The sequence below is a fragment of the Pelodiscus sinensis genome, chromosome 4 (assembly GCF_052426305.1).
Source record: "Pelodiscus sinensis isolate ZL-2025 chromosome 4, ASM5242630v1, whole genome shotgun sequence".
Classification (NCBI taxonomy): domain Eukaryota; kingdom Metazoa; phylum Chordata; order Testudines; family Trionychidae; genus Pelodiscus; species Pelodiscus sinensis.
The window spans coordinates 3,229,407-3,243,293 of NC_143055.1; the positions used below are offsets into that span (position 1 = coordinate 3,229,407).

Sequence of the window (13,887 nt, forward strand, 5' to 3'; positions counted from 1 at the left end):
CCGGTGGGGCGCACAGACCTACGCCCCCACAGCTCGTCCCCCTGCGTGTGGGAGGCTCCTCGCCAGGGCGTGTGCAGCCCCCGCTCGCAGCGTCCGACAGCCCTGCCGATGACAGTGCAAGAAAGCAGCTGCCGGGCTATTTATAGCCCTCTCTTGGCTGCTGCGCTGCCCACCTCGGCCCAGGGGACAGTCTCCACGCCTGGGAGATGAGCCACCAGGGTCGGAGGGGGGGATACGGCCCCTTGCACACGGATCCTGCAGCCACCAGGGTCGGAGGGGGCGTGGGGCATGGGTGGCAGGTGGAGGCCCAGCTGGGGAAGGCGAGCCCTTGCCCCGCCCCTTCTGCACGAGGCTCCACCCCTTCTGCAATCTCCCCCCTGGAGTCAAGCCCAGCCCCCACTACGGGTTACTTCCCCCAGCCCTCTTAGTGTTCCCCATCTCGGCGGGTGGCTCTACCCTTCCCAGGTGGCCAGAGTGCCTGGAGCAGCCTCCAGATCCTTCCTGACCAGCTGGGGAGCTGGGCTGTCCCACTGCGCCGGCCGAGAGCACCTGCAGTTTGGGGAAGGCAACGCCTTCCCTTGTCTATGTTACCCACTTCCCATAATGCCGGGGCCACAGCACCAGAGTCTGAGAACTAGGGGTCACCAGATGAAATGAATAGGCCGCAGGTTTAAAACAAACGAAAGGAAGTTTTTCTTCACTCAGTGCATGGTCAACCTGTGGAACTCCTTGCTGGAGGATGTTGTGACTTTTAACAGGGTTCAAAAAAGAACTAGATAAACCCTTGAAGGGACAGATCCCTCAATGGCCATTAGCCAGTATGGGCAGGGATGATGTCCTTAGCTTCTGTTTGTCAGAGGCTGGGAATGGGCGACAGAGGAGGAATCACCTGATGGTTCCCTGTTCTGTTCACTCCCTCGGGGGGCACCTGGCATTGGCCGCTGTGGGCAGACAGGACCCTGGGCTGAATGGATCTTTGGTCTGACCCCGCCTGGCTGCTCTGATGTTGTTGTCAGTTAGTTTCACTCCGAGCGAGTTTGCATCACGACAGCCTAGCGTGCCTGAGGGACATGCCGGCAGGGCTGCAGCGAGAGCCATTAGACAGGCAGTACAGCCAAGTGGTTAAAGCGTGGGGGAGTGGGGACCTCTCTTTGAGCTCTGCGAGTGGCTCACAGTGCGAGTCCACTGGCTCCGTGCCTCAGTTTCCCTTCTGTCAAGTGGGACAGATTTCCCTCACCCCACGGGGGGCTGGGAGACCACGCTAATTTTGCAAAGTGCCACGAGCCCCTCGCAGGGTGCTGGGGGAGGGCCGGTGTAACCCACGCACCTGCTGGGGGAGGGGCCCTCTCCTGGCTAGCGGCCCCGAGACCCCTCACAGAGAGAGTGGTCTGCTCCACAGCTCATGCCCTCAGCTCCAGAGGTCCCCAGTTCGGTTCTACCCACAGGCACCTGGGTCTGTGGGTGCTGCTGGGGGCGTCTGCTCTCCAGCACTTGGACACAGCCAACGCCCCCCCACCCGTGTGGAGAACCCAGCCTGGTACCGAGCGCACTGCATGCTGGGATAGGAGGCAGGAGTTTGGTGAGCCGTGCAGGCCCTGGGAGAGGGAGACCCAGCGGGAACACGGCGAGAGGGGAGCTGCTCTCTGTGCTGCTGGGTGTAGGGGAAGGGTCTGGCAGCCCCCTGCCCGATGGGGAGCGCATGGTCCATTCCGGTCAATTTCAGGGCAAAACAGTTCCATGTGTGCAGATCTGAAATGCCAGGGTGGCGGCGGCGGGGGGGGTCACCCAGCTGTTGCAGGGGCTTGCAGGATTGCCACCCTCACCTCTGCGCTGGGCTCTGAGGGCAGCGCCTGGGTCCGATCTCCTGGGGGGGCTCCCAGCTGCTACTCTCAGCTGGGCTGGGAGGGACGGGACTGGCTCTTCCCCAGCACGCAGCACATGCTCCCTGCTCCATTTGCCTGGCGTCCTTGATGGCTTGCCAGGCCTGTGGGGCGGTGGCCGGCCAGGAGCCATGTGCCACCGTCAGGACATTTATTTTAGTCCCCCTGAGAGCGGAGGGGCCTGGGCGGCACCTGGGTCTCCGGGATCCAGTTTCCCACCTTCCTGCCCGCCTCAGGACTCAGCCATTGTTCATGGGGCTCCAGAGTGGAGTGACCGGCTCCCCACGCTCCTCCCAAGCCCTGTCTGCATCCTCCAGCCACCCCAGCTGGGGAGGGGTGCTCGGCACAGCGGTGGCTGCAGGATGCTCAACAGGGGGCGCTCTCTCCTTCGGGGCAGTGCTGAGCACAGCGCCTTGGAATCATGGACTCCTAGCACGGGAAGGGACCGCGCGAGGCCATCGAGTCCAGTCCCCCGCCCCCACGGCAGGACCCAGCACCGTCTAGACCATCCCTGACAGGTGTGTCCAACCTGCTCGTCAATATCTGCAGAGATGGGGATTCCACAACCCCCCTGGGCAATTTATTCCACTGTTTCACCCCCCTGACAGGCAGGAACTTTTTCCTAATGTCCAACCTAAACCTCCCTTGCTGCAGTTTAAGCCCATTGCTGCTTGTCCTGTCCTCAGAGTCCAAGGAGAACAACTTCCCCCCCTCCTCCTTGTAACACCCGGGGGCTGTGTCTAGACTGGCAAGTTTTTCCACAAAATCATCTGATTTTGCGGAAAAACTTGCCAGCTGTCTACACTGGCCGCTTGAATTTCCGGAAAAGCACTGACGATCTCCTGTAAAATCCTCAGTGCTTTTCCGGAAATCCTATGCTGCTCCCATTCGGGCAAAAGTCTTTTTCTGAAAGACTTTTGCACAAAAGGGCCAGTGTAGACAGCACAGGACTGTTTTCCGCAAAAAAGCCCCGATCGCAAAAATGGCTTTTTTGCGGAAAACCGCGTCTAGATTGGCCACGGACGCTTTTCTGCAAAAAGTGCTTTTGCGGAAAAGCATCCTGCCAATCTAGACGCGATTTCTCCGAAAATGCTTTTAACGGAAAACTTTTCCGTTAAAAGCATTTTCGGAAAATCATGCCAGTCTAGACGTAGCCTTGTAGATAGTTCAAAACTGCTCTCACGTCCCCTCTCAGTCTTCTCTTTTCTAAATGAAACAAGCCCCATTCCTTCAGCCTTCCCTCACAGCTCATGTTCTCTAGACCTTGAATCATTTTTGCTGCTCTTCTCTGGATCTCCTCCGATTTCTCCACATCTTGCCTGAAAGGTGGGACCCACAGGGGCCGCGGGGCAGCGCTCTGCAGAGCAGCGGTTGGATGAGACTGGAGGGGGCCCGCGTCTCGTGGAGGTGGCAGTGGGTTAGCGACCCTCTGGGACTCAGGAAACCGGGGTTCAAATCCCAATTCTGCTGCAGACTCACGCTGGGTCCGTCGTCTCCGAGTGCCGGGGTAATAGCCCTGCCGTCCTCACCAGGTCGTGGGAGTTAAAACTCTGAGCTGCTCTGATACTGGAGTCCGGGGGCCACGTCAGGACCTTCGCTGCGCAGCGGGGAGGGGCTGATATCCTGGATGAGACAAACAGCAACAATCCTGGCTGCTTAGAATCCTAGAACCCCAGGGCTGGCAGAGACCTCAGGAGTCATCCAGTCCGGCCCCCGGCCCAAAGCAGGACCAACCCCGACTCAATCAGCCCAGCCAGGGCTTGGTCCAGCCGGGACTTAAACACCTCTAGGGATGGAGATTCCATCCGCTCCCTAGGGAACCCAGCCCAGCGCTTCCCCACCCGCCTGGGGAAATCGTTTTTCCTAATATCCAACCTGGACCTCTCCCACCTCAACTTGAGCCCATTGCTCCTCATTCTGCCATCTGCCCCCACTGAGAACAGCCTCTCTCCAGCTTCTTTGGACCCCCCCTTCAGGGAGTTGCAGGCTGCTCTCAAATCCCCCCTCACTCCAATCAGAGCTGGCCCAAGCTACGGGCTGACCAGGCGATAGCCCAGGGCGCCTGATTGTAAGGGGCGCCGCACGGTGCCGCCAGGCCGGGCGGGCGTGGGGGCCTCGCAAACGCCACGCCCCCGGGGCCCGGGGCACTAGAATGGCTCGGGCCGGCTCTGTCTCCAGTGTGTCCACATCCTTTGCAGCCACTTTTGCGCAACATCTTGCCAATGCAGACAGCGTAGCCACCTTTATTGGCCCTGTGCAGACTGGCTTCCTGCCTTTGCAATTTCCCCGGTTTCAGGCTTTGGTAAGAATGACCCTGAACGGTTCAGCGCCCGCCTTGCCCGTAAGTCGTTGGGGGAGTATCAATAATTGCTCCTCCCCGAACACAGCTGCCATGCCATGGATTTCACAGCGGTTCCTCGGGGCCGTCAGAAACAGTTACACAAATTCTGCCGGCTTCACCCCTTTGCCACCCAGCAAAGACCAAAAAGCAAAACCGAACCCACAGCCAGCCTGTGCGCTCTTCACCTAACGGCCAGTGGAGGAAGGTTTTGGGATCCCAGAAAAGCCAAAATAAACGTTGGATGCGGAATCGACCCAGAGCTCCCTCGATTACAAGCAAACACCCTGCAACGTTTCAAACTCAAATGCTCTTGGCTAGCAAAGGCCTTGCAGGCACATAGCTTACCTGGAGACAGCATCGCTCAGTTTCAGCTTCTATTTGGTATTTACATGGACTTCCTCTTGATTGAATTTGCCTGCGGTTAAGTGGCAGGTGAATCAATGGTTTTCTCCAGTGTCTGGACTCTGCTTGCCTGAGAGAATGAAAAGGGAACTTTCTCAAGACACTTTTAATCATTTAAAGAATCATTTTATGACCGGCTGTCGCTTTGCTTTGCCGTAGCGTCCCCGTATTAAAAGTGACTTGCAAAGCAAACAAAAGCAGGTTTGTGCCTCCCGTCCATTCTTCCCTCTTTCGCTGGTTTACGAAGAGAGATGAAAGGCGTGTCACTGCCTGGTGTATTTTTTATTTAGTAGGGCCAGGAAACTCCCGTCCGGGCTGCCTTCTTGGAGGACCGTGGGTATGTCTACACTGCGCACTTATTTTGAAACTAGCGGGAGTTCCCTGGCGTTGCTCAGGAAACGGGAGGAACAAAATGTAGAAAACCAGACGTCCGTTATCTTTTTTTGAATGGTAGAAAAGTTGCACTGATTTCTATAGGGATTAAAATGTAGGTCCCCGGGGGGGGGGGGGGCGGTGACCCTGGCTGGAGGGGAGGTTACACGTGGGAGGGGCGCCCCAGCTCGCGCATGGGGCTGCAGATGCATTGTACGCGTGGGGGTCAGGGCACTGCGTGACAGCACAGGGGGGCAGGGGAAAGAGGGTCACTTATGTAACCTCGCAGGTGGGAGAAGGTGAGTCCCAGATGGCGCTGGGGGCTGCAGGTGGCGGGCACGGGACGTAGGGTGGGCAGGGTGGCCCCCGCAGTGCAGCATGGCGGGTTACTCTTTGATTTTTACAGCTTGAGCTCGGGCCCGATTGGGTCCAAAAGTCCCTTAAACCCTTCCCCTGGAGGAAATGTTCTCCCATGCCAAGTTGGGTTGCGGTAGCTCTTCTAGTGTCCAAGTTATTGGCGCACAAACATACAAACATTCTCCTTTCTATACTAGATAAGCTATTCTGCACTAGTTATTCCCAAATAGCTTATTTCAAAATGAGTCCAAGGCAGGCTTCCCTAATGTTGCTTAGATTGAGCGGTGTGGAGAGGGTGAATAAAGAAAAGTTATTCATTAGTTCCCATAATATAAGGACTAGAGCACATCAAATGAAATTATGGGTAGGAGGTTTAAAACTAATAAGGGGAAGTTCTTCACACAGCGCATAGTTAACCTGTGGAACTCCTTGCCAGAGGAGGCTGTGAAGGCTAGGACTATAACAAAGTTTAAAGAGAAGCTAGATAAATTCATGGAGGTTAGGTCCATAAAAGGCTATTAGCCAGGGGATAGAAATGGTGTCCTTGGCCTCTGTTTGTCAGAGGCTGGAGAGGGATGGCAGGAGACAAATCGCTTGATCATTGTCTTCGGTCCACCCCCTCTGGGGCACATGGCGCTGGCCACTGTCGGCAGACAGGATACTGGGCTAGATGGACCTTTGGTCTGACCCAGTCCAGCCGTTCTTATGTTAATGGCCCTGGAGAAGGGCTATTTTGAAGAGCAGCAGTGGAGTGTCTGCACAGCCGCTATTCCGAAATAACTATTTTGGAAGAAAACACCAAATGGTCTGGAAGCTCTTCATAGACTAACAAAACATGAAAGTGCTACCAGACCATTTATTGTTTTTTTCTGTAACAGACTCGCTTCGTTGTAAGTCCAGGTTTTTCAGAACGTAGCTTGGACTTACAGCGAGGGTGGCCTGTATTCTTAAAATTAAGTGCAGGTTTATAGTTTATTTAAAAACCTTTCAATTGAAAACTAACTTTGAAATTGACAACTTACGCTAGGCCCGAAACATATTGCACATCCTTGACATTATGTAATGAACTACAAAACTGCCATGGACTAGAACACATTGGCGGCCAAGTTGCAAAGCAAGACAGAACGTTGAACTGGGAGAATTCACTGGCAAAGGGCCGGGAACCAGAGGCTGCTAAAAGGCCTAAACTAGTTTTCCACAGCTCAGACTGACGCTCTCTAAACTGGGATCTCTGCTCCAGTAAGAGCTGTGATCCGGAAGGACTACGGATGTGCCGGACCAGAGAGTTCCACGGGAGGGCTGGTGGCTGGGCAGCATGGCATGAGGCAGCAGGGTCGGAAGGGCAGTGGCGGGGGGAGGAGGGGCAGAAATTATTTCCTCTGGTCCGGTAAAAACCCTCATCTGGAACAGTCAGGTCTCAAAGGTGCCAGACCCAGGACAGCCGACCTGTAGCAGTGTCTTCTGCAGGTGGAGCGATAACGGGTTTCTTTCCATTTCCATGTGTTCAGCCCAGTGACCACACGCAGGGCCACATGAGCGAGGAAGCGCGGCCTTATGGTTAAGGCTCGAGACCCATGAGTTTAATTCCCGGCTCAAAGAGTCCATAACACTGGCCAGGGCACTAAATCTCTTTCTGCCTCCGGCTGCCCAATACGCAGCTTGCAGACAATATCGATTTGTGTGATGAGGGCCCCGGTGCGCTCGGTGCTGTACAAACGCAGAACATAACAACCGTCCTGGCCTGGAGAACTCACGCTTCCAGCACTAATCCATCCCTACCCCACCGGAGGATGAAAGAATTAACGCTGGAGAGGAGTTATGAATCCACCCGGATGGGGGAGCCATAACTAACCGTCCAGGCCAGGGGTGCCCAAACTTTTTTCAAAGAGGGCCAGATTTGATGAAGTGAACAAGCGTGAGGGCCGACCATTTTGCCTGACATTCTTTGAACCATTAAAATTAAATGCAAATTAACTATTTTATGCAAAGTTTATTGCAAACGGCATACTTTTCATTTCGTCACATGGATGACAAATCTAAACAGGTGTTAAATCGCTCTGCCTTTCATATCTGAAGGACAGATGAAAAAAAAATCCAGGAAGCTGAAATATATGTCAGGAACATTGTAAAGTACATTCCATATTATTGGTAATAAAGGTTGTCTGTCAACTTTTAAGTTCAAAAAATATGAACAGGAAGGCTGTGTCCAGACTCAGGGGTTTTTTCGGGAAAAGTAGCCTTTTCCCGAAAAAACTTCCCCTGCGTCCAGACTCAAGCCGCGTTCTTTCGAAATAATTTCGAAAGAACGCGGCTTTTCTTTCGATGGCGGTAAACCTCGTTTCACGAGGAAGAACGCCTTCTTTCGAAAGTTCCTCTTTCGAAAGAAGGCGTTCTTCAATGTAAATAGGGCTTCCTCGAAAGAGAGCATCCAGACTCGCTGGGTGCTCTCTTTCGAAAAAGCAGATTGCTCTTTCGAAAGATCCGCCTGCAGTCTAGACGCGATCTTTCGAAAGAGCCTCTTTCGAAAGAAGCCTGCAGTCTAGACATAGCCGAACATAACACCAAGTATACATGTTGTGTCCAAATATATTTATAACTGATTTAGACCAACTGACATTAACTGAGATTTTACAATGTATTCATCTCAATACATATGGATTCGTTGGGGGCCATAAAAGATAGATATTGCCAAATTACCTGGGGGGCCGTATTAAACCGGAACACGGGCCCGCGGGCCGGACTTTGGACATGCCTGGTCTAGGCAGATGAGTCCACACGCATTGCGTGGGGTGGAGGGAATTGCGCTCGAGCCGTCGTTCCCAACCTTTGCAAGCATACGGACCCCTTTTCAATCTATTAAAATTTCACACACACCCCCTTCCTGGGGGGAGAAAAAAAGCAAAGGAAGGAAAGAAAAAGAAAAGAAAAGGAAGGGTACACTTTCCGTAGGCCTCCTGCAGTACCAGCATAAACCACCAGGGGTCTGCAGCCCACCGGTTGGGAACCACGGCGCGGAGGAATCAATGTTGTATTGTCTCCGAGTATTCGCCCACCCTGGCGCTGTGCATTAGCAATGTGAGCCTTGTCTTTCCCGCCCCATTCACTCTCCCTTGCTAACAATAATTCAGGCATCTGTGTGTGCTGCCTATCGGGGGGGTGAAACTCTGGAATAAATTGCCGAGGGGGGATTGTGGAATCTCCAGCCGTGGAAACGCAAAGAAGGCAGTCACGGAGCACGTTAGAGACCAATACGACGGTTTATTAGGTGATGAGCTTGCGTGGGGCAGACCCGCTTCCTCAGATCCTATTCTGACAGTGAACTGGCATGATCACTGTGCAACCGAGGGATACAATGAAAAAAGTCAACACATTACAAACTAACGGATCAGCGACATAGACCAGAAGTTGGGGGCCAGGGGACAAGGAAGAGACAAGGAAGGCAGTGTGACGTAGTGGGGGTACTTGCTGGGCGGTGGTGACCCCTGCTGTCTGGAGCAAGACCCAGCAGGGAAAACCTCACTATGCAAAGGTAATGCCAAACTTGTTGAACCAGACACCCCCCATGGAGAGGAACAAAGGAAGGTGGATGCTGCCCTGGCTGGGGGGCAGGGCTGGAAGAGGGTTAGAGAGTTGTTGGCTGGAAGCATGGAGGAGACAGCCTAGGGAAAGGGGCTGGAGTTTAGGGGCCCAGTCTCCCCCATCTCAAGGGGGCCTGAGGCATCCTAGCCCAGCTCTGTGACCAGATTCCATCTGTGCTGTGCTGTATCCTGGAGAGGCAATAAACTTCCTCTATTCCACCGGCTGGTGCAGTCTGTTTGTGCCATTTCGGGGTGCAGGAGATGGGGGACCCCCATCGCGCCGTCACAGGCAGAAATTTGCTAATTGCAAAAGTCAATTAAGTGGCTAATCTGGAGTTACTAGAGTATCAAAAGTTGGGGAGGCTGTTTTTGTAATGTGTAAGGTACTTATCTATATGAAGGCCCATTCTCAATCGGTGGAATTTTAGCATAAATACAAGTTCTGAGGTCTCCCTCATCTATCCCTCTGGTGGATAATGGTCATGCCAATTCGTTTTTGGAATAGGATCTGAGGAAGCGGGGCTGCCCCACAGGAGCTCATCACCTAATAAACCATCTTGTTAGTCTTTAAAGTGCTACATGACCCCTTCTTTTGTTTTACCAAGATCAGACCAACAGGGCTACCTCTGAGTCACTGTCCATCCCTGGAGATATTTCACAGCAGGTTGATAGACACCTGCCAGGGGTGATCTAGGGTGCCTGGTCCTGGCATGGGGCAGGGGACTGGATTGATGTCCTCCCTTCCAGTTCTAGGGTTCTAGGATTTCAACAGCGACCTCTGGGGCTAGATTGTCAACCCTAACCCTAACCCTAACCCTAACCCTCCCCCTCCTCCTCCCCCTCACCCTCACCCTAACCCTCCCCCTCACCCTAACCCTCCCCCTCCTCCTCCCCCTCCCCCTCCCCCTCCCCCTCACCCTAACCCTCCTCCTCCTCCTCCCCCTCCCCCTCCTCCCCCTAACCCTAACCCTCCCCCTCCTCCTCCCCCTCCCCCTTGCTCGTCTCCTTGAAGCAACAAGCAGCCCCGTGGTGGGGACCGGGGAGCCAAGCGGCCCTGGGAGCCCCTGTCACCCCAAATCCACGGCCAGTCGCTGGGCAGATTCCTCCGCGCTGCGTCCCGCTAGCTCCTCCAGGCCACCCCGAATGGGGGGTGCAGCCCCCGGGGGGATCGGGGACGCTGTGTCGGTGAAGGACCGGCCGGCCCGGTTGCTGGTCAGCGTGGCGCGTCGGGAGCCGCTGGCCGGGGGCAGGTGCCGCCCCACCCCGCTGCCCGGCCCCGCCCCGCGCCGAGGCGCAGCCCCGCTGCCCGAGCGCAGGAGCCGGCTGCGCTGCGCGGGGCGGCCGAGCCATGTTGCGCTGCGCGCTGCAGCGCGCCGCCCGCCTGCCCAGCCTGGAGAAGCGGGACCGGCAGTGCGACCCGGTGGCCAGCCTGAGCTTCCGAGGTGAGGGGCGCCGGGGGGACCCCCTCCCCCATTTACGCGGGAGGGGTCCGGGGGGGCCCCCCAGCCCAGCTATTGGTCTCCAGGCGTGGGGCGGGCTCCTGCTGCCCCCTCTCTTGCCATGGGCTCCGGCCAGATCCCAGCCTCCGGGCGGGGGCTGGTCCCAGGGACACCAGGTTCAATCCGGGGGGGCCCTGGCTGCAGTCCGCAGATGGGTTCCGGGTCCACCCCATCTCTGTCTAGGGGACCGCGGCTTCCCCCTCCCCTGCCCCCCGATGGAGCCACGCACCCCCCAGTGAAAGCCAGACGGAGCCCCGTGTCCTGGGGTTCCCCCTTAGCCCCCCAGGCTCTAATGTTTGGAAGTAGGTTTATCTGTGCGCTGCGGCCAGGCTGCTCCCCTCAGGCGTGGGTCTGGCCCCTGCGCTGCTCCCATCCTGTGGCAGTGAGCCCGGGGCAAACCCATTACGGGAATAATGCCCCCAGCGCCCAGCTCCATTGTGCCGGGTCCTGAGTCGACAAGGCCTGATAAGACTTAGCTCTTAGCACCAGGCGCTGCATCCTTACATCCGTGTTCCAGACGGGGAAACTGAGGCACAGGCCGGTTAAAGTGACTTGCCCAAGGTCACCTGGCCGGCGGGTGGAAGAGTCGGGAGTAGAACCCTCCTCGTCTCGCCCCTAGTTCTTTATCCACTAGGTCCCACTGCCCTAGGGACAGACTCTCGAGGGCGACCCCCGGGGCGGTAGGGGTTGGAGACACACAAGGCGGTGACGAGCTAACGTGGTTTCACTAGTGGTGGGTTTTCTTGCACGTGAGCAGTGGTTCTTTTCTGGCTGGGAGAGGGGGTCACAATTCCTGAAGCTGGCCCCACTGAATGGTTGCTAGCAGGTGGCGGGGGGGGGACATTACTGAAAACCCGTCTCCCTTCCCACGCGAATCCAGTGTGGTGCTACCTCTGGGCTGGTGGTGCTGTCAGGCTGGGCGGGGAGTGTACCCCTGTGGGAGGCAGAGTCATCTCATAGAAAAAGACCCAGGCACGGCCAGGTCCCGGGTGCTGCGTATCAGCCTCGCTTCATCCAAATCGGCCCAGCGCTGGTGATTTCTACCAGCTCCGGGGCTGACCCGGGCACTTCCTAATTAGGTAGCAGAGCATCTGGCACCGCGGCTGCTTCCCAGGCTGGTTTCTCTCTGGCCCATCCCTGGACGCGGTGCTAGAAATGGAGAGACAGAGCTAGGATCCCGGATTGGTAGGAAAAGGCACCAATGGATTTTTGCAAGCCGTGATACTGGTACGTGCCGCCTGAGGCCGTGTCCACACTCAGGGGTTCTTTCGAAAAAAGTAGCCTTTTTTCGAAAGAACTTCCCCTGCATCCAGACCCAAGCCGCGTTCTTTCGAAATTATTTCGAAAGAACGCGGCTTTTCTTTCGATGGCGGTAAACCTCGTTTCACGAGGAAGAATGCCTTCCTTCGAAAGTTCCTCTTTCGAAGGAAGGCGTTCTTCAATGTAAAGAGGCCGTCTTCGAAAGAGAGCATCCAGACTCGCTGGGTGCTCTCTTTCGAAAAAGCGGATTTCCTCTATCGAAAGATCCGCCTGCAGTCTAGACGCGATCTTTCGAAAGAGGCTCTTTCGAAAGATGCTTTCGAAAGAGCCTCTTTCGAAAGAAGCCTGCAGTCTAGACACAGCCTGACTGGGCAGAGGTAGCTACGTCCTTGTTCCCATTGCGTGGAGGTGTCCTTAGTTTGGAAAGAGATTAAAAAGTGGCCGTGTTTGCTTGTATTTGTTCTGAACAGACACTGATGAATGCTCCTTTGGGGCATGGGGAGCTAACAAGTCCCCACTCTAGTCTGCACAGCCAGAGTTGTGGGCAGGATCGGATGCCCAATTTGGTTTAAAAGAGGCAGGATTTTTAAAAAGCAACTTCTGATTATTTATCTGCCCTGGCTCTTTCTCCTCTCTCTCTGTGCTTCCACCATTGCAAGGGTTGGGTCAGTTTCAGTTTGCTTTTAGTCAGTTTCCCTTTGAGACTCTGTTGCACCTACCTAGAATCTGAGAATTGTAGGGCTGGAAGAGACCTCAGGAGTCATCTGGTCCAGCCCCCTGCCCAAAGCAGGACCAACCCCAACTCAATCAGCCCAGCCAGGGCTTGGTCCAGCTGGGGCTTAAACACCTCTAGGGATGGAGATTCCACCGCTCCCTAGGGAACCCAGCCCAGCGCTTCCCCACCCTTCCCATTTGTAAATTTTTCACACTCCATCTTCAAACTATGGAGGTGCTTTGCCCCAGTGGGAGGCTGTCCCAGAGCCTCTCTCTCCTGATGGTTAGACACAGTCTTCTAATCTCCAGCCTAAATTTACTCCTGGCCACTTATTCTTGTGCCAACGTAGCCCTCTGACTTCAGCCGCTCTTCTTCCTCCCTGAGGTGTTGGCAGAATGATCCGATTCCTTCCGAGCTGGCATTTTTCCAGGCGAACCAAGCCAAGCTCTTAGACTCCGCTCAGAGAGCAGGGCTTTTCCATCCCCCAAGGATCTTAGTAGCCCTTCTCTGCCGCTCTCCTGCACCATGTTATGGCTTTGGTGCAAGACCATGTGTCTCTGAAAAATAAGCCAATGTTCAATGAAGTGTGAGTGAATTTTTTGTGTGCGGGACTCTTTGAGTGAGAGTCGTGGGCCTGAGCTATGATGAAAATCTATGGATCTCAAAGGACATTACAAATGTGGGGAAACATTTGACCGAAAGGGAAACTGAGGCACGGGGCAGTTAAATGGCTTGACCAACACCAAGCGGCACATCAGTGGCAGAGTAAAGGATTGTGGCTGGAAGTCCTGCCTTACCAGCACCAGGCTTGGTGTGCTATGTCATAGGTGCCCATATGTCCTTCCCGGGGCTGAGTTCTCCCTGCTCACGCAGGGGGGTGAAGTCTTGGCACTAACTAGCCATGTGCGCCCCAGAGGAGATGGGTTGGGTGTTGGAGGGGTGAGTGAAATAGCTGCAGCTCCCGTGTCTCTGATAAAGCAACATCTGGGCAGCAGCATGTCTTTGTGTCGTGGCTTTAGTCTTGCTGGATCCCGACCCTCTGTGGCCTTTAAAGAAGCCTCCTGGCAGATGCTGAAATCTGGCTTGTTCCACGTGAGTTCCACACAATTGCCTCTTCAGCAGCACAAAATAATTGTATTCCCCTTCCTGTCCTAAACTGTTGCACGGTGTTCCTGTACGCTGTTAAGCAGCTGCAGTGTCCCACTCCAGAGGTGGCTGCATTTCAGTCCTGGTCTTGTCCTTGTTGACAAAAGCCTGCGCAGCTCTGTTCAGGCCTGCCCCTCTGCCCCCCCCCCCCCCCCCCCCGTGGCATGCAGAGCTGTTGGGCAGAGTGCCGTCCGGAAGAGGCGTGGGATTATCGGTTCAGTTCCTGGAATGTTACTTTCGGATGAAATAAAGCAGTGAGGGGGGTCTCCAAGGGGTGGAGAACACCTAGGGAATTGCTTTGGAAGGGGCTGAGGCAGGAAAAGAGAGGATCCTGCGG

The 13,887-nt window shown here is 55.3% G+C and overlaps 1 protein-coding gene across 14 annotated transcripts in view; it reads left to right on the forward strand.

Moving 5' to 3' along the window:
- Positions 1 to 13,887, forward strand: part of DYSF (dysferlin) — a 269,126-nt gene that overhangs the window by 835 nt on the left and 254,404 nt on the right. For 3 of the 14 annotated variants that reach the window (XM_075931058.2, XM_075931057.2, XM_075931059.2), the window contains exon 1: positions 10,234 to 10,372. The exons of 9 other annotated variants lie outside the window; for them this stretch is intronic. In XM_075931058.2, coding sequence (XP_075787173.2) covers positions 10,279 to 10,372 — 94 coding nt within the window. In that variant the 5' untranslated portion in view covers positions 10,234 to 10,278. Of the gene's footprint in view, positions 1 to 10,233; positions 10,373 to 13,887 lie in introns of those variants that run through there. 2 more of the 14 variants (XM_089777729.1, XM_089777730.1) reach the window with 1 other exon arrangement.